At 34.6% G+C, this 21,865-nt stretch overlaps 1 protein-coding gene across 1 annotated transcript in view; it reads right to left on the bottom strand.

Annotated features, from left to right (window-relative positions):
* GLCCI1 (glucocorticoid induced 1) overlaps window positions 1–21,865 on the bottom strand; it is a 119,894-nt gene that overhangs the window by 37,988 nt on the left and 60,041 nt on the right. The window contains exon 4 of the mRNA XM_034642946.1: window positions 10,045–10,131. Within this exon, the coding sequence (XP_034498837.1) occupies window positions 10,045–10,131 (87 nt within the window). The remainder of the gene's footprint in view (window positions 1–10,044; window positions 10,132–21,865) is intronic.

The following is a 21,865-nucleotide window of genomic DNA, read 5'->3' as shown; positions in this document are numbered from 1 at the left end:
TCATCCATTTTTTATATTTACAAGATTTGTAATTGGTCCTTTATCATTCTGCCTGTTCTTGTTTACTCCTTTTCTTATTGCCAGCTACCATTTCATTTGAAATTCTTAAGCATTCTTATATTTAAGTGCTTTTTTTTTGAGATTGTGTTCTTATTCCTATTTCCTCAGATGTAAATGATCCTATTTGGTGTATCTGCTATCTCTTGTGGTAACAGATTTCCTTACATGTCCTAAAATGCTTTCCTGCAAACACACCTTATGTGGAAGTTTTATCCTTTGTGAGCTTTTTCCTGCCATGTTGTTTCATGGCTGCTCAGACTATCCCTCTGGAGTTGCACAGCTCCAGAGCAGGTCTTAAATTAGAGAGACTGGGGCTTTGGTTCCACATGGGAAGAGCTCTATTCCAGATGCCACAGGCACACACAACATATGGTTACTATTTCCATTTTTGCATAGCTGTCTCTTTGGCCCACAGGAAAACACCAACAGTGTCAGGTGGAGTTATTTCAGGTCTGGTTTTACAGCCTAGAAACATGGTCCCAGTTCCTTGCTTTATGCAGACAGTCCAGTTTCAATCTCCTACCATTTGCAAGACGCATTTGGCATTCTTAAAATGTCTAGCGATCTATACGCTCTTAAATTTGGCTTCAAAACCCACTTTTTGGGGTACCTGGGTGGCTCAGACGGTTAAGCGTCTGCCTTTGGCTCAGGTCATGATCCCAGGGTCCTGGGATTGAGCCCCACATTGGCCTCCCTGCTCGGCGGGGAGCCTGCTTCTCCCTCTCCTTCTACTGCTCCCCCTGCTTGTGCTCCCCCGTTCTGTCAAATAAATAAATAAAATCTTTTTAAAAAAACAACAACCACCCACTTTTTAAGTCCCGGCCCGCATGACCCCTTGTTTCTGTGAGCCAGAGAGCATCACTACCCACTCATGACTAAGGGTTTCCTGTTTCTCATGGTCTGCAGGGGTTTTCTTTGTCTTAAATGTAACTAGAATATAGTTACTTATTTCTTTGAAAAATTTTCACATTGCATTCTCATAAACTTGGAGCAAAGTGGAGACAGATTATACAGGTGCTTTCACTGACACTGTAATGTGAAATCCTGATTCAAATTATGTGAGGGGGAGAGTATGTATGTGACTCGGGAAGAAAGGTTGTGTGCTACTTCTGACTTTGATCCTATTTCAAGGAAGCAGGTTAAAAGTTATTTTTTAAATAGCACAATTGTAGTAGTATTCAATTTTTAAAAATACAGCTTTCAATAATAAGTTTTGTCTTTTCATAATTTTCTCAAATTCCAATTCTGTCATCTATTACAACTATTCTTTTTTTTCACTTTTTGTCTTTACCAATGTATTCTTATCATTTGCTAGCCTCAGTTATATATTATATAGCACTTGATAGCTTCATGGTACATTACAGAAAACCCACCAGTCTTTTACATCTATTCCCTTTCTTTTTCATCTTTACTGAGATAATTTACATTCCCTTAACTTCATTCATTGTAAGGGTAAAAATTCAGTAAGTTGTAATCACTCTGTAGAGTTGTACAACCATAATCACATTGCAGTTTCATAACTTTTTCATCACACCCCCCCCAAATTTGCCTTAAGTCTGTTTGCAGCACTTCTCCACCCCATTCACAGCCACATGCAAGCACAAATGGGCTTTCTCCCCCTTCTATAACTATGCCTTTTCTGGCATTTCAAAATTAAATGAAGCCATATAATATGTAGTCTTAGTCACCTCACTTAGCAGGGATTGGCAGGCCATAATCTGAAGGCCAAATCCAGCCTGCCATGTGTTTTTGTAAATAAAATTTATTGGAACATAACCAAGCCCATTCCATATTGTCTATGGCTGCTTTCACACAACAACAGCAGAATTGAACAGTTGCAACAGAGATTATAGAGCCCACAAACCCTAAAGTATTTATTATCTGGCCTTTTATAGAAAACATTTGCTGACTCTTGACTTAGTAAAACATTTTTGAGGTTCATTCATATTGCAGCATTGTTGATATTCAGTGTATTATTCCCTTTTCATTGCTGAATAGTATGTCATTGCATGAATACACGACATTTTGTCTCTCCATTTACCAATCCACAGAAATGTGGACTCAGCTATAAACATTTTGTGTACATGTCTCAATCTAGACAGGTGTTCTCACTCTTCTTATGCAGATTCCTAGGACTGAATTGCTGGGTTATATGCTAAGTTTCTGATGAACTTTAAAAGAAACTGACAAACTGTTTTCCAAAGTGGCTGTACCATTTTATGTTCCCAAGAACATCTGAGTACTCCAGATTCTCTTTATCCTTGCCAACACTTGGTATTGTTGGTCTTTTAAGTTATACTCATTGTATTGGGTGTGTAGGTGTATTTTATAGTTTAAATTTGCATTTGCCTAATGACTAATGATGTTGAACACTTTTTCATGTGGTCATTTACCATCCATGTGTGCATCTTTGGTGAAATATTTCTATTCAATTGTCTTATCCATTTTTAAGTTGGGTTGTCTTCCTATTATTGATCTGTAAGAGTTCTTTATATATTCTGGATATAAGCCCTTTGTCAGATATAGGATTTGCTAATACTTCTTTCAGTCTGAAACCTGTCTTTTCATTTCCTTAGCAGCGTCTTTTGAAGTATAAATGTGCAATTTAATGAATTTATTATTATAATTATTTCTTTTATGGCTTTATTCTTGGTGCTGTATCTAAAAATGCCTTGCTGATTAATTCAAGGTCTTCTACAAGTTACCTAATTTTAAAGCCTATATTTAGGACTATGATTCATTTTGAGTTAGTTTTTCTCTATGGTGACAGTCAAGGACTTGTGTTTTTTTTCCCCCTTATATCTGGAATATAATTATCCCAGCACCAATTGTTGGAAACATTGTCTTTCCAAATGAATTGTGTTAGTACCTTTGTGAAAAATCAACTGACCATAAACATAAAGGTATATTTCTGGATTCACAATTTTGATTCACTTATTTATGTGTTTTTCTTTTGCTAACTTCATTAATGTAAATCTATAAGAAATACTGAAATTGTATAATTTAAATATTCCAAATTTCTTGTTTTCAAAAATACTTTGGGGGCGCCTGGGTGGCACACTCAGTTGAGCATCTGGCTCTTGATTTTGGCTCCGGTTATGATCTCGGGTTTGTGAGATCGAGCCGCACATCTGGGCTCTGCACTCAGCAGGGAGCCTGGTTCTCTCCCTCTGTCCTTCCCCATGTTCTCTCCAAAATAAATAAATCAATCTTTAAAAATTAATTTTTTTTGGCTACTCCTAAGTCCTTTATATTTCCATACAAATTTTAGGATTAGCTTGTCAATTTCTACCAAAAACAAAAACCATGGTATTTTAATAGGGATTACAATGAATCAATTTGGGGAGAATTATCATCTTATTATTTAGTCTTCCAATCCATGAACAAAGTAAGTCTTTCATTTATTTAAATCTTTAATTTTGTCTAGCAATGTTTTGTTGTTTTTAGTGTACAAATCTTTCATTGCTTTTGTTAAATATATTCCTAAATATTCTCATATTTTTGATACAACTGTAATAAATTGTTTTCTTATTTTTTGGACTATTCCTATCTAGTATCTAGAAACGTAAATGATTTCTGTATGCTGATCTTGTATCCTATAACCTTGCTGAACATGTTTACTAGTTCTTGTACTGTTTATCTGCATATTTCCTAGCAGTTTCTAAATATAGTTTCTACATGTTTTCTGTAAATAAAGGCAGTTTTACCATTTCCTTTACAATATGGATGTCTTTATTTTTCTTGCCTGACTGCACTGACTAGAACCTCCTATGCAATACCAAATAGAAGTAGTGACAAGGTGACAGTGGATGACATTGCCTTGTTCCTGATCTTAGGAAGAAAACATTCTGGCTTTCACCACTGAAATGAATGAAATGAATATGATGGGGCACCTGGTTGGCTCAGTCAGTAGAGCATGCAACTCTTTATCTCAGAGTTGAGTTCAAGCCCCATGTTGGGTGTGGAGCCTACTTTAAAAAAGAAATGAATAGGATATGATCTGTAGGTTTTGTTTTGTTTTTCCCATAAATGCCCTTTATCAGGCAAAGAAAGTTTTTTTTTTTTTCCCGGTTTGTTGAGAGATTTTTATCATGACTTGGTGTTGGGAGTTTGGCAAATGCTTTCTCTGACTCTGAGATGATTATATGGTTTTTGTTTTTTATTTTATTAATATAGTGTATTACATTAATTGAATTTTGGATCTTAAACCATCTTTGCATTTCTGGAACAAATCCAACTTGCTTGTGGTATATAATCCTTTTCATATGTAGTTAGATTTGGTTTGCTAATATTTTGTTAAGGATTTCTGCTTCTTTGTTCAAGACAGATATTGATCTGCCATTTTATTTTCTTGAGATGTTTTTGGCCTGGCTTTGAAGTCAGTTAAATTGGCCTGACAAAGTAAATTGGGCAGCTTTTCCTTCTGTCCTATTTTCTGAAATTGTTTGTGATTTAACATTACTTCTTTGAATATTTGATAGAATTCACCAAATTTGATCCTGGGATTTTCATTGTGGGAAGGTTTTTAATTCCTCATTCCACTTCTTTACTTATTATAAGTCTATTTATATTTTCTATTTGTTCTTAAATCAGTTTTTACAATTTGTCTCTAATAACTTGTGTCATCCATTTACCTTAGTTTCTCCAGTGATGACATAAAATTGATCAAAATATTCCTTTATAATACTTTCAAATTCTGTGAAGTTGGTAGTAATTTCACCCCTTTCACTGCTGATTTTGGTAATCTGTGTCTTCTTTTTTTGGTCAGTCTAGCTAAAGGTTTGTCAACTTTGTTGATCTTTTCAAAGAACCAACTACTAGTTTCACTTATTTTTCTCAAACATTTTCTGTTCTGTTGGTTTCTGTTTATTTATTTGTCAGAGAAAGAGAGAGAGAGCACAAGAAGGGGGAGCTGCAGGCAGAGAGAACAGGCTCCCTGTTGATTGAGGAGCCCGATGCAGGACTCAATCCCAGAACGCTGGAATCATGACCTGAGCTGAACAGGCTCCCTGCTGATTGAGGAGCCTGATGCGGGACTCAATCCCAGAATGCTGGAATCATGACCTGAGCTGAAGGCAGACGCTTACCCAACTGAGCCACCTAGGTGTCCTGGTTTCTGCTATATTCTTTATTAATTCCTTCTTCTGCTTTTGGTCTGGTCTACTCTTCTTTTACCAGTTTCTTAAGCTGGAAGCTTAGGACTGATTTAAGAGTTTTTTCTCTTTCTTATGTATAAACCTTCCAAGAAGTACTGCCTTATCTGCACACACAAATTCTAAGTTTTTTGTTTTCATTCATTAAATATTTAAAAATTTCCCTTGTGGGGCGCCTGGGTAGCACAGCGGTTAAGCGTCTGCCTTCGGCTCAGGGCGTGATCCCGGCGTTATGGGATCGAGCCCCACATCAGGCTCTTCTGCTATGAGCCTGCTTCTTCCTCTCCCACTCCCCCTGCTTGTGTTCCTTCTCTCGCTGGCTGTCTCTATCTCTGTCAAATAAATAAAATAAAATCTTTAAAAAAAATAAAAATAAAAATTTCCCTTGTGTTTTTAATTGACAACTATTTGGGGCTTTCTAAGATTTCTGTTACATGATTTCATCTTTTGCACTCTACTGAGACTTGTTTAATGGCCAGGCATACAGTCTATCTAACCTAGAGAATGTTTCCTTAATGTTTGAAAAGAATGCAGTCACTGGGTGGAATTTTCTATATATGTCGGTTAGGTGAAGCTGATTGATAATGTTGAAATCTTCTATCTTCTTGCTTATTTTGTGTCTAGTTGTTCTATCAAGTATTGAGAATGGGGTATTGAAATCTCCAGTTATTACTGTAGAAATTTTATTTCTCCTTTCACAGTTTCACTTCATGCATTTGGGGACCATTGTTAGATATATGCATAATTTATCATATCTTCCTGATGTAGTGACTTTTTTATTATGAAATGTCTTTGTCTTCAGTAATACTTCTTGTCTTAAAGTCTATTGTGTCAGTTAAGCTTTATCATTAGGTGTGCTTCTTACAAACAGTATAGAGCTGAGCACTGTGTTTTTTTCCAGTTTTGAAATCTCTGCCTTTTAAGAATGTTCAGTCTGTTCATATTTAATGTAATTATATGGATGGATTTACTTTTGCCATTTTGTTAATTACTTTCTGTTTGTGTCACACCTTTTTTTATTCCTGTGTTCCTCCTTTATTGCTTTCTTTTTTGATAAATACTTTTAGTGTACCATTTTAATCCCTCTAAATTTTTTACTTTGTATTTTTTCAGAGTTATTTCCTTAGCAACTGGTCTAGGGATTGTAATTTGTATCTTAATTTATCATACTACTTCAAAATAATAATTCCAGTAAAACAGAAACTATACTCTAGTACTTGTCCATTTCTTTGCCCCTCTTTTGTACTTTCCATATGTATATTTCATGTATATATGTCATAAACTCAGCATAACAGTATTATAATTATTGCTTTATATGATTATATGTGTTTTAAATGTGGAAAGTGAGAAAAATAAACCTACAGACTCTTTTATATTTACCCAAGCATTTATCATACTCAACACTCTTCAAGTTCTTCTTACAGATTTGAATTAACATCTGGAGTCATTTTCTTTCAGCCTGAAGAATTTCCTTTGGTATTTCTTATAAGACCGTCTAGCAGCAGGAAATTCTCTCAATCTTTGTTTCTCTGAAAATAATTCACCTTTATTTTGAAGACTAGTTTTTCTGGATATTGAATACTTGGCTGACTTTTTTTTTTCTCTCAACATTTTGAATATGTCATGCTTTATGGTCTCTACTGTTTCTGATGAGAAGTCAGCCATTAAAGGTATTAGTAGTTCAGTTCCCTATGTGTTAATAAGTCTTATTTTTTCCTCCAGCTTTCAAGATTTTCTCTTTTGCTTTGGCTTTCAACAGTTTAATAACTATCATGTCGGTTCTCTTTGTGTTTTCCAACTTGGGGTTTGTGGAGCTTGAATCTATAGATTGTTTTACATTAAATCTGGAAAGTTTACCACCATTGTTTCTTCATATATTTTTTAATTCCTCTCTTTCCTTTCCTCAATCTCCCATTATATGTATGCGTATCTACTTAATGTTTTCTCGCAGGCCTCTGAGGATCTGTGGACTTTTCTTCAATCTTTTTCTCTCTATTCTTCAAGGTATATAAATTCTATTGACCTATATTCAAATTCACTCATTCTTTTTTGCCATGTCAAATCTGCCATTGAGCCCACTGAGTGAATTTTTAGCTACTATACTTTTTAACTCTAGAGTTTTTGTTTGTTTCTGTTTTATAATAATTATCTCTTTGTGGAAATTCTTTATTCATTGAGTCACTGTCACCCTACTACCCTTTAATACTTTTTTTTTTTTNCTTTAATGCTTTTTTTTTTTTTAAAGATTTTATTTATTTATTCGACAGAGATAGAGACAGCCAGCGAGAGAGGGAACACAAGCAGGGGGAGTGGGAGAGGAAGAAGCAGGCTCATAGCAGAGGAGCCTGATGTGGGGCTCGATCCCATAATGCCGGGATCACGCCCTGAGCCAAAGGCAGACGTTTAACCACTGTGCCACCCAGGCGCCCCCCCTTTAATGGTTTTTAAAAATGGTTTTCTCTGGTCTTTTTGAACATACTTATAATCGCTGCTTTAATGTTTTTGGATGTTAAATCCAATATATAGAGACACTTAGATATAATTTCCAGTGATTTTCTAAGTATGAGTCATACTTTCTTGTTTCTTTGCATCTCTCTAAATTTTTTTAGATATTGGACATTTTAAATAATACATTATAGCAACTCTAGATTCTGATTTTCCTTGAATGTGGCTGTTATCTTATTGCTTTGTGTTTTAGTATCTTGATGAACTAAAAGTCTGTTTCCCCTGGACTGTGTGACCACTGATGTCTCTACTACATTTCCCCTGACCCCATTTTTCTTTTTAAGGCTGACTTTTTAAGACCTTTCAAGCTGGTCTCCAGTGTTCACCTTAGTGTTTGACTAAAAACTGATCAAAGATTCTATTTAATTATCTCAATCCAGTAAGACTTCCACTCCCAGAATGGGATTTGTGTGTGGAACGAGGAGTGCATTCAGAGTCTTAGCCTTTCACAAGATGGCCCCATATTTTATTACCACCAGGCCTGCTTCAATCTCCTCTCCACATATTTCCTAGGTTCCACTGACCAGTGATGCATGGGGTGGCCTACACCCACTTCATTTTCTGCTGTGCATATCTATAGCCTCCAGTCAACTTTGGATATATTGTGAACTTATCAATCCCGCATGACTATCTTATCTCCTAGAACTCTCTATAAAATCCTGCTACTTCATGAGTCTGTTACTTGCCACAAACTGGACCATACCTTAGACTAGAGAAGCCACTGGTCCTCCCTGCTTGTTTTCAACTAAGGTTACTATTTTAATCTACAATACTTCCTATTAAGTGCCCTCTCTCCAGCTGGGGCTACAAAGCTTCCAGTTTTCAAGGCTTGCCCCATCCTGGTTGAAATGCCACACCAACAAAGCTGGGGCTGAGGAAGAAGGGATGAGGAGTAGCACCAGATACACCACAAATCTGTGTTGTTCTTAAACCCTGAGTTCAGTGCTTTACATGCATAAAGTTTCTCAATTTGTTTGGTTGATTTCCAGAGCACTGAATTAGTTTTTTTGACAGTTTTGTCCAGCTTTATGCTTGCTTTCTGGGGAGAGTGAGCAAATATCTCACTCAGTCACCTCAGACATTCCTTTTTTAATAGTACATATCACATATTGCTGTAGTCCAAAATTTAACTATGCAAAATCTTGGCTATAACTTTGAGATAGTATTTACCTCTGAGATAAAACTGCAAGTTCACTTTTTTGTTATTCGTATTCTATGCACAGATGTGCAACTATTTTAGACTAGACATATTAGGCTCACCCTCCTTTCTTTTTTATTGCTTCTGGAAAAAACTCGTTTTGTGCATATGTGCTTGTGTGCAGGGTATATAGAAAAGTTGAGGATCTCTCTACATCAATAAAGTAAAGAAGCTACTAAAAATGTAATATGGTCACAGGCAAAATCATGCTAACAGACTATATCTATTCAGTATAGACACCACAATATATGAACGATACTGATAACCTACAGTATATGGAAGTAAAGCTAAGCGGTATGGAAACTATGATATATGAAAAATATTTGAGAGAAATGTCAGTCTTTAGCCTGAAAAAAAAAAATGACATGTTGCTAGTCTTTCAAATAATTAAAGTAGGCTTAGGGGTATAATTTTGAGTTCAATATGCAAAATAAACTAATGACTTAATAAGCAACAATTGAACTCATTTGGTTCTTTAGCAAAGTGATGAACTTCTCTCATTGAGAATGATCATAATAGATTAGATGACCACATTTTTAAGGAGTGTTTACTTAGGAGATGAACTAGATGACTTTTCAACTCTAAGTTTCTGTAATTTTATAAAAACAATTATATAATAATTTAGATGGATAAAAAGTAACACTGTCATGGAAAATGATCCAAAGTATACATAAAGATGATCATAATTTAAGTTTTGATAATAAAGGAAAGAGTCATAAAAACTATTCCTAAAAGACATGGATTCTACTGCACTGCTGGGTCTCAAAGGGCAACATGTTGGATATTACAAAAAAGCTATTAGAAGCAGAAAAAAACTTTTCAAAAACAAGAGAGCTTAAGTGGGAACAGAAGGTGGCTAAAAGGAACAAGATATAGAGACTGTTATATAAAACCAGACTTCAGTCTAAAAAGGTTCAAGCTGAATGGGTGCATAACAAATATTTATAAATGACATGAAGGGCACAAACAAGGTAAACTCAGACTTGTTCACCCAACCTGGAAGGCAATGCTTAAACTCTGAAAGAGGTAAGGTTAGCACAAATAAAGAAAATATCATTATATTCAGGAAACAGTAAGATAATTTGCTAGGATTAAAACAGGTTATAGGCTGAAAACAGAAAAACTTACCTCTTTTAGTTGATCAGCACTTCCCCATGATGCAGAACGTTGATGTGACCTCTTTTCTGCTCCCTCTTCTGCCCAACAGCTAGGTGTCTTTAATTAAAAAAATAATAATAAAAATAATAAAATAAGGAACTTTGTCTCTACTTCTTAATCTCACAGCAACTCATATTTCAAAATCTGAGCACATACCAGTTAAGGGGTTATACTAAATACTAAAATCCCTTATATGCTAAGATTTTCATGACCTGTGAAATGTTTAAAACATTCTGTCATATTCTGAATTAGATATGCTCAATCTATGACATCTCTGAGTAATGTTTCTCAAAACATTTGTTTTTTGACATTAACATTAATAACTGAAAGTTATCAAATCAAAGAGAACTGTGAAGATATGCATATCGGTGCTTTTAAAGTGAACTGCCAAACTAAATATAAAATGGCATTTTTACTAAGTAAAATAGATGGAAATGAGATTAACAGAACTAGTTCAAAAGCAGTGGGATTAGAGATGACCTATGTCAAACATCTAGCTAGAAAGGGCTGATTGTACTATTCTTCAGGAAAGAGTATTAGAAACAGTATTCTTTTTTTTTGAAAAATACCCAGCATCTTTAAATGAAAGTATAAAATTATAAAAATGAAAAACATTAAGCTAAATAAACTTACTATAATCTGAAGCAATACATCTTTTAAAAAAAAGAACTTGAGCTACATGTCAGAAAAGAGAATTGTTTTTACCTAAAACCTCATTTTCAATAATTCAACCAGTTAAGTAACAGACACTATATATACCCAAATGTAACACAAAACACTAAATCAAATAGCAAGACTATTTAGCAGTTGTTTAAAATATCATTCTTGGGGCGCCTGGGTGGCACAGCGGTTAAGCGTCTGCCTTCGGCTCAGGGCGTGATCCTGGCATTATGGGATCGAGCCCCCCACATCAGGCTCCTCCGCTATGAGCCTGCTTCTTCCTCTCCCACTCCCCCTGCTTGTGTTCCCTCTCTCGCTGGTTGTCTCTATCTCTGTCAAATAAATAAATAAAATCTTTTAAAAATAAATAAATAAAATAAAATATCATTCTTAAGATATGAGAAAACAGTGTAATGCAAATTAGGAAAAGTAAAAATCACTAAAGACAAAGGATGATGATTAGCACAATAAATACATATAGCTTTAAAAATGACTTATTAGATACTGAAAAAAATCAATCCTTATGTTGAGGTTGACGCTACATGGCTTCTTCTGAAGAAGCCATCAGTTCTACTTTATACAATTCAAAATGCTTCCAAACAACTTTTTGAATAATTACCTCTTAAAAATAATTATATTCCAAAATGAAACCAACAATTAAGTGTTAGTTGAATAAAAACACAAACAAATTGGTTAACCAGTTCAAACACCAAAGTGAAGGTATTTAGTGATAACTGAGAACAAAATAGTTTATTTGGTTGACAAGTTCAAGGATAAGAGATTTCACTATATCAAATAAGCGGTTTGCAAAGAACTAAGTTATTAAAATTTCCTAAGTTCAGGCCTAGATAAGTCAAACTTCACTGAAAAAATTTAGCACCCCCTCTACCAGGTAGTCATATCTTTAATAATCAACTGTTCTAAAATTATTCAGTATGACAGTTTATCTTTGTCAAACTTGAGAATTTATATGTCTTACTACTTTTACTTTTCGGCCAAGTGTAAGCACTACTCTTGTCAAAGATCAAATGATTAAGGATCACAATGTTTAAAACTCAAAAGTAATTCACAGAAAATGAGTGAAATTTCTGGTATGTTCCGTAATTACTTAATAATTACATTAATAACAGGAATTATTTTCATTTTGTACAACTCAAGCTTTTTCAAAAGACATTTACATAAACTATATCTCCAACTTAGAGATAAATCAATAGCCGCAAAACTTTCATAAATGCCTTAATACTACCAGATATGCCCATAGCAAGTGGAACTACATCTGAGGTCTCTTATCTCACAGAAGATCTTTTTTCTTCATTCTTAAAACCGAATGTGAAAACCTATTTGATTATTTCAGAGTGTAGTGTTAGTTACAGAAAAGAAATAAAAACTAACTACAAAGGAACACTTATATTCCTGACATCTAGCTAGTAGAAGAGGTAGTTTTTTGAGTGCAAAACCATTAGAAGACTTCTCAGTCATGTGGCTTCAGAATTACAAGCATATAAATTGTTTAAATATAGTCATCACACCATCAACTTTAAAAAAAAAATACTCCCCCAAAAGTAATTTCATTTTAATCACATCAATTTAAAATAAATAGTATGAAAATGCTCTGGTCTGCAAATATATTCTATAAACTACACTGTCCAGTGTAACAGCTACTAGCCACATGCCACAGTTTACATTTAAATTAATGAAAATGAAATAAAACTAAAAATTCAGCTCCTCAGTCACACTAGCACATTTCAAATGCTCAATAACCACATGTGGCTAGTGGCTACTGGCTGCTATACAAGACAGCACAGATGTGGAACATTTCCATAGCTGCAGAAAGTTCTATTGAGAGCAGTGTTTTATACATTTAATCACAGATTTTTAACAAGTTATTTTAGTCAAAGCAAAACCAAAAGATGACTCCTTGGTTTATTAAATCTATGTAAAATTCATGCTTGTGAAATCAAAGATGATGAACTCATTTGTATCTAACTTATTAAATCTGAGTATTTGAGAAACACTTTACTATTTAAATTACATAAACAATACAAAGCAGCAAAAGTTCTTTCACATCAGTAAGCAATTCCTTCCAACTAGACTGTCTACTTATCTAGAGTAGAATTTTATGAACTGTGCTACTTATAACATGCTCCTGGATGTTGGTAAGAATATAGATCAGAGTTCAATGGTCAAATTAATTCGGGAAATACTGTATTTCATACCTTCCCATACTCCGCGTACAAAGCAATTAGAATTTCCAAAAATTCAAATACACACTTTTTTAAAAAGCCTGTTTTACTTTCTTTTACTTATATAACCCCACTTATATAACAGTTATTTTACAAGTAGACTTTTAACATCTTCCACAGACAGCTTAGAAAGAAATCTAATCTTCAATAATTTGTATTGTATATAATTGCTTGCTTTTCATTCACCACACTTAAGGGATTCTTCCTTTGTAGTTGCCTCTACCTACACTACCAAGGAAGAGAAAGTAAACCTTTTTACACTTAAATAATGCAGAACCAAAGCCATTTCTAAGACTGTTGATAAAAAGGTAGTTGGCTAAAAAAAATTCCCTCTACGTGATAAGGATACGCATAGGTGAAAAGGGCCATTTTCTATTTTCATCTCTCAGAACTGTCCTAAGTCCAGCCCTGAAGCTTTCTCTCCAACCCTCAGGGGTCCATCCACTACCATCCTATGTGAGGACCTCTTCTTCTGTGAGCAAAATACACAGAAAACAGTTTTATTGGCACAGGACCACACAGTCATTAAGATAATTTTTTAAGAGAATTTTTAGGTCCACAGCAAAACTGAGAGAACGTTATAGAGATTTCCCATATGCCCCTCCCCACATGCACAGCTATCTCTCACCAGAGTGGTACATTTGTTACAACTGATGAATCTATACTGACCCAACATTATCACCTAGAGTCCACAGTTTACACTAGGGTTCACTCTTGGTGGTGTACATTCTATGGATGTGGACAAATGTATATATGACATGTATCCCACAGTATAGTATCATACTGGGTATCTTCACTGCCCTAAAAATCCTCTGTATTCTACCTATTCATTCCTCCCCGCATCCCCTGATGCCTAGCAACCACTGATCTTTTTACTTTCTCCTTTTTGGCCTTTTCCAGATGTCATGTAGTTGGAATCATCAGGTAGGGTCACATTTTCAGAGTGGCTTCTTTTACTCAGTAACATATATTTAAGGTTCCTCCATGTCTTTTCACAGCTTGATTGTGCATTTCTTTTCAGTGTTCAGTAATATACCATTGTCTGGATGACCAACTTTACCTATCCGTTCACCTATTGAAGGACATCTTGGCTGCTTCCAAGTTTTGGTGATTTATGAATAAAGCTGCTATCAACATCTGTGTCCGGGTTTTTGTGTAGACAGAAGTTTTCAATTCCTCTGCGTAAAAACCAAGTAGCATGAATGCTGGATGGTAAGAAAAGGCTATGTTCAGTTTTATAAGAAACCACCAAACTGTCTTTCAAAGTGGCTGTTGGGTATTGCACTCCCACCAGAAATGAATGGAAGTTCCTACTTCTCTGCATTGTCATTGTCCTGAATTTTGGCCATTCTAAAAGGTGGGTTTTCATTTGTATTTCTCTGATGACAAATGATGCAGAGCATCTTTTCATATGCTTGGTTACCATCTTTCTTTGTCAGCTGTCAGGCTCTTTGGCGCATTTTTTAATCGGGTTGTTTGTTTTCTTACTGTTAAGCTTCAAGAGTTCTTTGTATATTTTGGATAATGGTCCTTTAACAGATGTGAATACTGGATAATTTTGTTGTATCTTTATTCACAAACTAGCAAGGGCAAATGTGCTTTACTGCTTTATCAACTTCAAAACAGATTAAACTAACTCCTAGCAAGAAAGTACACTTTTTCAATATGCAAGAGCCCAAAGCCACTTCCAACCCCCACCCAACAAAACCAAAAAAACTAATCATTTCATAAAATTCTTGTAATCTTATTTAAAACTTACGTAAAACTTTTTTTTTTTTTAAAGTAAACTCTATGCCCAACGTGGGGCTTCAACTCGCAATCCCAAGATCAAGAGTTGTATGCTCCACCAACTAAGCCAGCCAGGCACCCCTTATGTAAAACTGAAAAATCTATTTTTTGTATGATTAATCTTTGGTCTTGGAATTTGATATAGTTTACATATAATAGAAATATGATTACTGACTGCTAATTATTTTACAGTACTTAAAGAGATGATCCTTAGTATTAAAGTACTGATCAACCTGGCAAGAAATGAAATGGAATTACATGAATATCAATGATACTTAAATTAATAATTATGACTTCAGACTGATTTTAAAAAGCTTTATAACAGACAATTACAAATCCTTCATTATTTATAAATATATTGTTTAGAGATTTGTTTTTATCCCCACTAATAAAAAAATGCTTCAACTTCTAAAAAACTTTTAACTTAAAAGATTATTTTGAAAAGTCTATCCTGATGAAGCATTAAAAGGCGCACAAAAAAGATTATGATTCTACTATTATTATTCCTTGATCTTCTGGTAACAGTATACAGGTATAAATAGCTCTATAACTAAGGATAAATATAAATTGCAGTTTCACTTGTTAACAAATAATGTAGAAAAAGAAAGAGTTCAGCTGAAAAAAGCTTTAGGAATTCAGTGACAGCACCAGTTACATGCTCAAATTTTTGGTCACACTTCAACTATATAGCAAGTTATGTGCTCATTAGGTCAGACCAGCTGCAACGTGTTGTCCGCGGATGGTGCTTCAGCCTCATCTGGGATCATGTTAGAGATGCAAATTCGCAGAGTCAATCCCAGAATTACTGAATCTGGAATTCGGAGATACGGCTCAGCAACCCATGTTCTAATACGCTCTCCAGATGATTGTGATGCAAGCTAAAGTTTGAAAACCACTATTAGACTAAGGAAATAAAAATGAATAAGAAATAGATTCTGCACTAAGGTGCCAGACTGACCATATACCCACACATTTTTCTTGTAGGCTAATAGCCATTGACAAGTGTAATATCAATTTGTATATAATTACATCTTTGGAAATTAACATAAGCTAATGTAAATATCATTTGGAGCCATGTGGAAAGTTATATTGATAGGGAGAAATTTTCCTTTACTGAGGAACACTAAACAGTAGTCCCCAGGAAGGATTAACATGCCTGAGTATTTAAGCAAAATGTATCAAATCTGTTATCTAATTAGGCCTCAGTATGCTCAAAACACAACTGAACTATAACCTGTGAAGTAATAGTTTGTGATTTTCCAGATTAGTACCAAGGAACTTATCCAGAAGACTTAAGAAGCTATATTTCTTAAGCTTAAGGTGAGGGGGAGGGAGGGTGTTGGTGAATTCAATTTCTGAAAACAGGAAATACCACAGAAATCAACTATTACATCTGTGTTCCACATGATAAAATGAAATAATCTGCCATACTCTGTAAGAAATGCTAATTTGAGAAAAAGCAATCATAAATGTGCCAACAACCTTAACAATATTCATACTAATTCTATTTCCAAGAATTAACCTGAGATGTACACCCAGAGACGCAGTGGAAATAAATTAAATGTCTATCAGCAGGGAAATGAAAAATTGTGGCACATTCTTACAATATAAAACCACTGCACACGGACTACAATCCCACTTTAGTAAGCACATACACACAAAGAGAAAAAGACTAGAGAGAGAGATATTTCAAACTATAAATAGTAGTGAGAATTCTACATAATGCTAAATCCATAATTTTTTTGGCTGAATGAGAAAGAAAATCAGGAAAAAATATTAAAACCATGCTTAGGAATATTTAGTGTCATGGGAAAACGCTATGACTTATTAAAAAGATTACAAAACACTACCTATCATATCATCCAAATTCTATTTTTAAAATGGTTTTATTTTTATTTTTTTAATGTAAATAAACAAAATATAAAAGGATATATATCACAATGCTAAAAAATGGCTATGTCTGGATATTAAGAATACAGGCGACTTATTCTGTGATTTTCAGTATTTTCTAAATTTTCTACAATGACTACTGTTTTCAAAATTGGAAATGGAATTTAAAAAAACAATATAGCTATGCTATAGAATTGGTAAGTATGGCTATATATCTACACTGAGAAAGCCCTCCCAACTTTAGATACAAATATCAAATCTATTTTGGAAGACAGGTTATACATAAGTTACATGTAAGTTAGAATGTTAGTATACATTACATTAAATATTTTTCAGTAAAACTGGTTTCTTTTTGACTAGGGGATTAGGGTTTTCTCCAAACTCCAAGGGTCTAAATAAACATAGATCACCAACTATCGGCTCTGGGAACAGAGTTGGAGACTTCAGATAAGCAGGAACATTTAATGTTTAGAGTAACTGAAAAGTGAAGGTCATTGAAATGTCAAATACTGAGAAATATTAGTGGAAAGTTATTGATAAAAATACTGACAGGAAGTTATAATTCAGTTCAGATATGCCTTTCATGGTACACTTTTATTAAAGGAAAAAATATCTATAAAAATGTTCTCCCAAAAAAGTTAAACAGAGCTACCATATGATCCAGCAGTTCCTAGAGAAACAAAAACTATGTCCACACAAAAATTTGTACACAAATATTCACAGCAGTACATCAACTCATGAATGAATAAATAAACTGTATTCAATACCCTGGAATATTAGTTAGCAATAAAAAGGGATGAAGTACTGATACATGGTACAGTATGGATGAACCTTAGAAATACTATACTAAGTAAAAGAAACCAGATACAAAAGGCCCCATATTGTATGAGTCCATTTATATGAACTTTTCAGAATATACGAATCTACAGAGGCAGAAAGTAGATTTGTGCTATCGCTGAGAGAAAGAGGATTCGGGGAAAACTGTGAGTGACTGCTAATGAGTACAGTGGTTTCTTTTGGAGTAGTGGAAATATTCTAATTTAATATATTAAGAACCATTGAACTGTATACCTTAAATAGGTGAATTGTATGGTATATAAATTATATCTCAATAAAACTATTACTAAAAATAGTTAAGTCAAAGAGGCAATTACAAATCAGCCTCATTTTTCAATTAAAAAAAAAAGTCATGTATTGCTGAACCTGAAAGTCTCAAGCATTATTTGCATTTTCTCAAAAATAGCTGACATTTTCTGTCATGCTTTTCTTGCCAAGTTTCAAATCACATAGAGCCACTAGTCAAGTAATACAATAGAAGAGGCCTGGATGGACTGCACATTAAAAAACTATCCAGTCAGGTTTCTCAAGTCATGTTGAGAACATTTAACAAAAAAATTAAAGATGTAACATAAAGTATACACTGAAAATAATATTGTGGCTTCTTATAAAAACAGAGTTACTAACAGACTCTTGGCAAATAACCAGCGTCTGCTTTAACTAAAAGGAGATGCTCATGTGGGGAATTAAAAGTATAAACAATACTTCAATTTATTACTTGGTATTTACACCTAACAATACCCTTTCTGAGAAATGCTATCACTACTATTGGGAAGAGATTAAAAATCAAATGAGGAGAGCTAATTTTCAGATTTTAGAGAGTATTACAATGTATTAATTCTTTGGTGTTATAATCTTTTAAATTACAATTTACCTTGGTTGCTGGGTGTCAAAAAACTGATTCCACATGTAAAAAAAATAATATTCCCAAACACTTTAAATAATATATTTAACAATCACATTGGAGTATAACTGCCTCTGAATTATCCAAAAGATAAACTACCTTTGTTGTTTCCTGATAGCTTTTAACATTTAAAAAAAAGCTCTCATGCCTGACAGAAAATCAGCAACATAAGTGACTATAAGATATCTTCCAAAAATATTTCCACACCATTCCAAAGTCATAAAAACTAACAGTCCTCCACTGATGGCACGAATATCATCAAAGTGACGAGGAAGGAAGGAGTTTCTTTTTTTTTTTTTTAATTTTTTATGTTATGTTAGTCACCATACAGTACATCATTAGTTTTTGATGGGAAGGAATTTCCTTAACAACATATCTCCACTTTCCCATACCAGCATCCACCAATTTGAAGTGCCATTTCTTATTTGTAAGACTGTACAGCAGACAACAATAACTACTTAGGACTGAGTGAATCCTGACCTACCAGGAACTGTTCATTGAGTTACAAACCCCTATCATGTGGTGGAGTTATCTGTATAATTTCTACGCCATTTTCTACCAATTCAGACTTAATGCTCATAATTGCGTATCAATTGTTGACATTAGTAATAATGACTTCTTCTGTCACTTAATTCACTATGATTATACTTAAGCCTCCTGACAATAAAATATTATGGACTCTAAAAGAAAGGCAACTAACAATTACCAGTATCTACCATGTCCTAGATACTGTACTAGTAGCTTAACATGGATTATTTTATGTAATCGTCACTGCAACTCTACCTACCAGTGTTATCTCCTAAAAGCTATGAGAATTCCAACAGCAATGAGAACTGTTTTCACTCGGTTCATACTAATGTTTCGTAGGAATGTGATAGATCTTATCCCAATCATTCATTTACACAAAGTAGTTATTAATAAGTTGAAAGGCATATTGCTTTCTCATACTATGCCCTTGGCTACTGATTTAATTCTTAAATCTTTTTTTTTTTTTTTTTTAAGATTTTATTTCTTTACTCGACAGAGATAGAGACAGTCAGCGAGAGAGGGAACACAAGCAGGGGGAGTGGGAGAGGAAGAAGCAGGCTCCACAGCAGAAGAGCCTGATGTGGGGCTCGATCCCACAATGCCGGGATCACGCCCTGAGCCGAAGGCAGACGCCTAACCGCTGTGCCACCCAGGTGCCCCATAATTCTTAAGTTCTTAAAACTTAATGTCACTAACAAATGTCTAAGTAAATGCTAATTATTTATTACTATTACAGGATTTTTGACAGAAAATTGATGGGTTTAAAGATAAAAAAGGAGAACCAATGTACCAGACAACAAAGGTCAAGATGATAGAGTAAGAGGATTGTTCCAAGTAAATAAAACCTATTTCATTATTTTACCTACAGCTAAATTAGGGGTAAAGATATGGGGGAAGAGACTAAGGAAAGCAGGTTAATTTTGTTACCTGTTAAATGTTTCCGGTAATGGGAGGAAACCCAAGTACATGGATAACAGAAGCATGAGGAAGGCTCTTTGCTAAAAACCTTTTACTTTTGAATCAAATGAATTTACTACCCACTAAAAAATTAGTGAGTAGAATTTTGAGTTTCTGATAATTTTAGAGATAGTGTTTGAAATGATGAATATTAAATATTTCAGATATGGGTTTTAGTTTTTCATCAATACAGCTGAGTACATTCCTTTGAAAAACAAAAATATTACTCCCTAAATTAGGAACATGACTACTTTCATGTGGACTGTTAAACTCTAGGATTATACGATCCTCTGTCTCTGAATTAGCTAATAGCTGAAAGAGAAAGTAAAGGTGATCTTCAACAGGAAAGAATCTTTATACGCTCACTCAACAGCCAGTTAGGGACCAGTTCAGTAAAAATAACAACTTAGGTCCTTGGAACACAATCTAAGAGGCCAGAATGGCCAAATCTTTAGACTTGTTTCCATTTCCAGAGAAGCCTCCCACTCCCCAAAATAGTTCCATCAACTGCTGCTTCTTAAACAAACTTGTTTAACAAGGACACAGGAAACCCAAACAGCTGTATTAAGCATGACTTTTGGTCAGGAAATGAGTTTTTGATCAGAGTGGTAAAACTGAAAGTTCTCTTTCATATCTATTATTATTTGAGGTATATCATCCATTCCTTTGATTAAATTTCTTCACAGCCAAGCTCCTTTCACAAAGGGAGGAAAAGGATAGATTATTTTAAATGTAATTTCAGTATCAAAAATTTATATATTTTAGTTCAGAGTTGCTGAGTTTATCAAATGTGGCTAAAGCCAAATGCAAAGTACTTATTCCAGATCTGATTCTTAAAAATAAATAAAAATAGAGGGCGCCTGGGTGGCGCAGTCATTAAGCATCTGCCTTCGGCTCAGGGCGTGATCCCGGCGTTATGGGATCGAGCCCCACATCAGGCTCCTCCGCTATGAGCCTGTTTCTTCCTCTCCCACTCCCCCTGCTTGTGTTCCCTCTCTCGCTGGCTGTCTCTATCTCTGTCAAATAAATAAAATCTTAAAAAAAAATAAATAAAATAAATAAATGAATAAATAAATAAAAATAGGGGTGCCTGGGTGGCTCAGTTGGTTAAGCATCTGATTCTTTGATTTCAGTTCAGGGTTGTGAGATGGAGCTCCCCCCACCCCCACCCCAAATCGGGCATCTTCACGATGCATGGAGCCTGCTTAAGATTCTCTCACTCTGGGGCACCTGGGTGGCTCAGTTGTTAGGTGTCTGCTTTCGGCTCAGGTCACAATCCCAGTGTTCTGGGATCAAGCCCCGCAGCACCAGGCTCCCTGCTCAGCGGGAAGCCTGCTTCTCCCTCTCCCACTCCCCCTGCTTGTGTTCCCTCTCTCCCTGTCTGTCAAACAAATAAAATCTTAAAAAAAAAAAAAAAAAAAGATTCTCTAACTCTCCTTCTAACCACCCCTGCTCTATAAATAGATACATAGATAGATAGATACATACATACATACATACATTTCTAGAGAAAGATGCTGGCATAGAGTTAGGCTCATAAAACTCCATACATTCAAACTTAATGAAATTAAGAAAAATAAATTAAAATGCCATTTTATGTACTTTTTGGTATGTTTAAAGGGTTCATACTTCAAATTCTGAAAATTAATTTTAAACAATAAAATACGAAAGAAAAACACCATCTGGAAAATAAAAGCAGAGTATGCAGAATTTCACTGAAGATCTAACTATCCCATCCCTTACTCTTCAAAGAATACAGAAGGTAAATGAGAAAAATTCTGAAGTCTTCTCTGATACCAAATTTGAAGGGAAAAAGAATGAGGGCAGTAGACAGGACATCAAAATGGAAAGATTTATATACAGTAAAAGCTATTCTCACCTCAATTGTCCATCAGAAATTTTTAAAAAAACTGCCATGCTCACCACACCGTTTGTCCCTATTAGGAAAATATGACAGAGGACTCCAAAATAAATAGATAGACAG

The sequence above is a fragment of the Ailuropoda melanoleuca genome, chromosome 1 (genome assembly GCF_002007445.2).
Source record: "Ailuropoda melanoleuca isolate Jingjing chromosome 1, ASM200744v2, whole genome shotgun sequence".
Taxonomy (NCBI): domain Eukaryota; kingdom Metazoa; phylum Chordata; class Mammalia; order Carnivora; family Ursidae; genus Ailuropoda; species Ailuropoda melanoleuca.
Note: the sequence above shows the minus strand (reverse complement) of the source record. Positions and strands in the feature narration are given on the sequence as shown.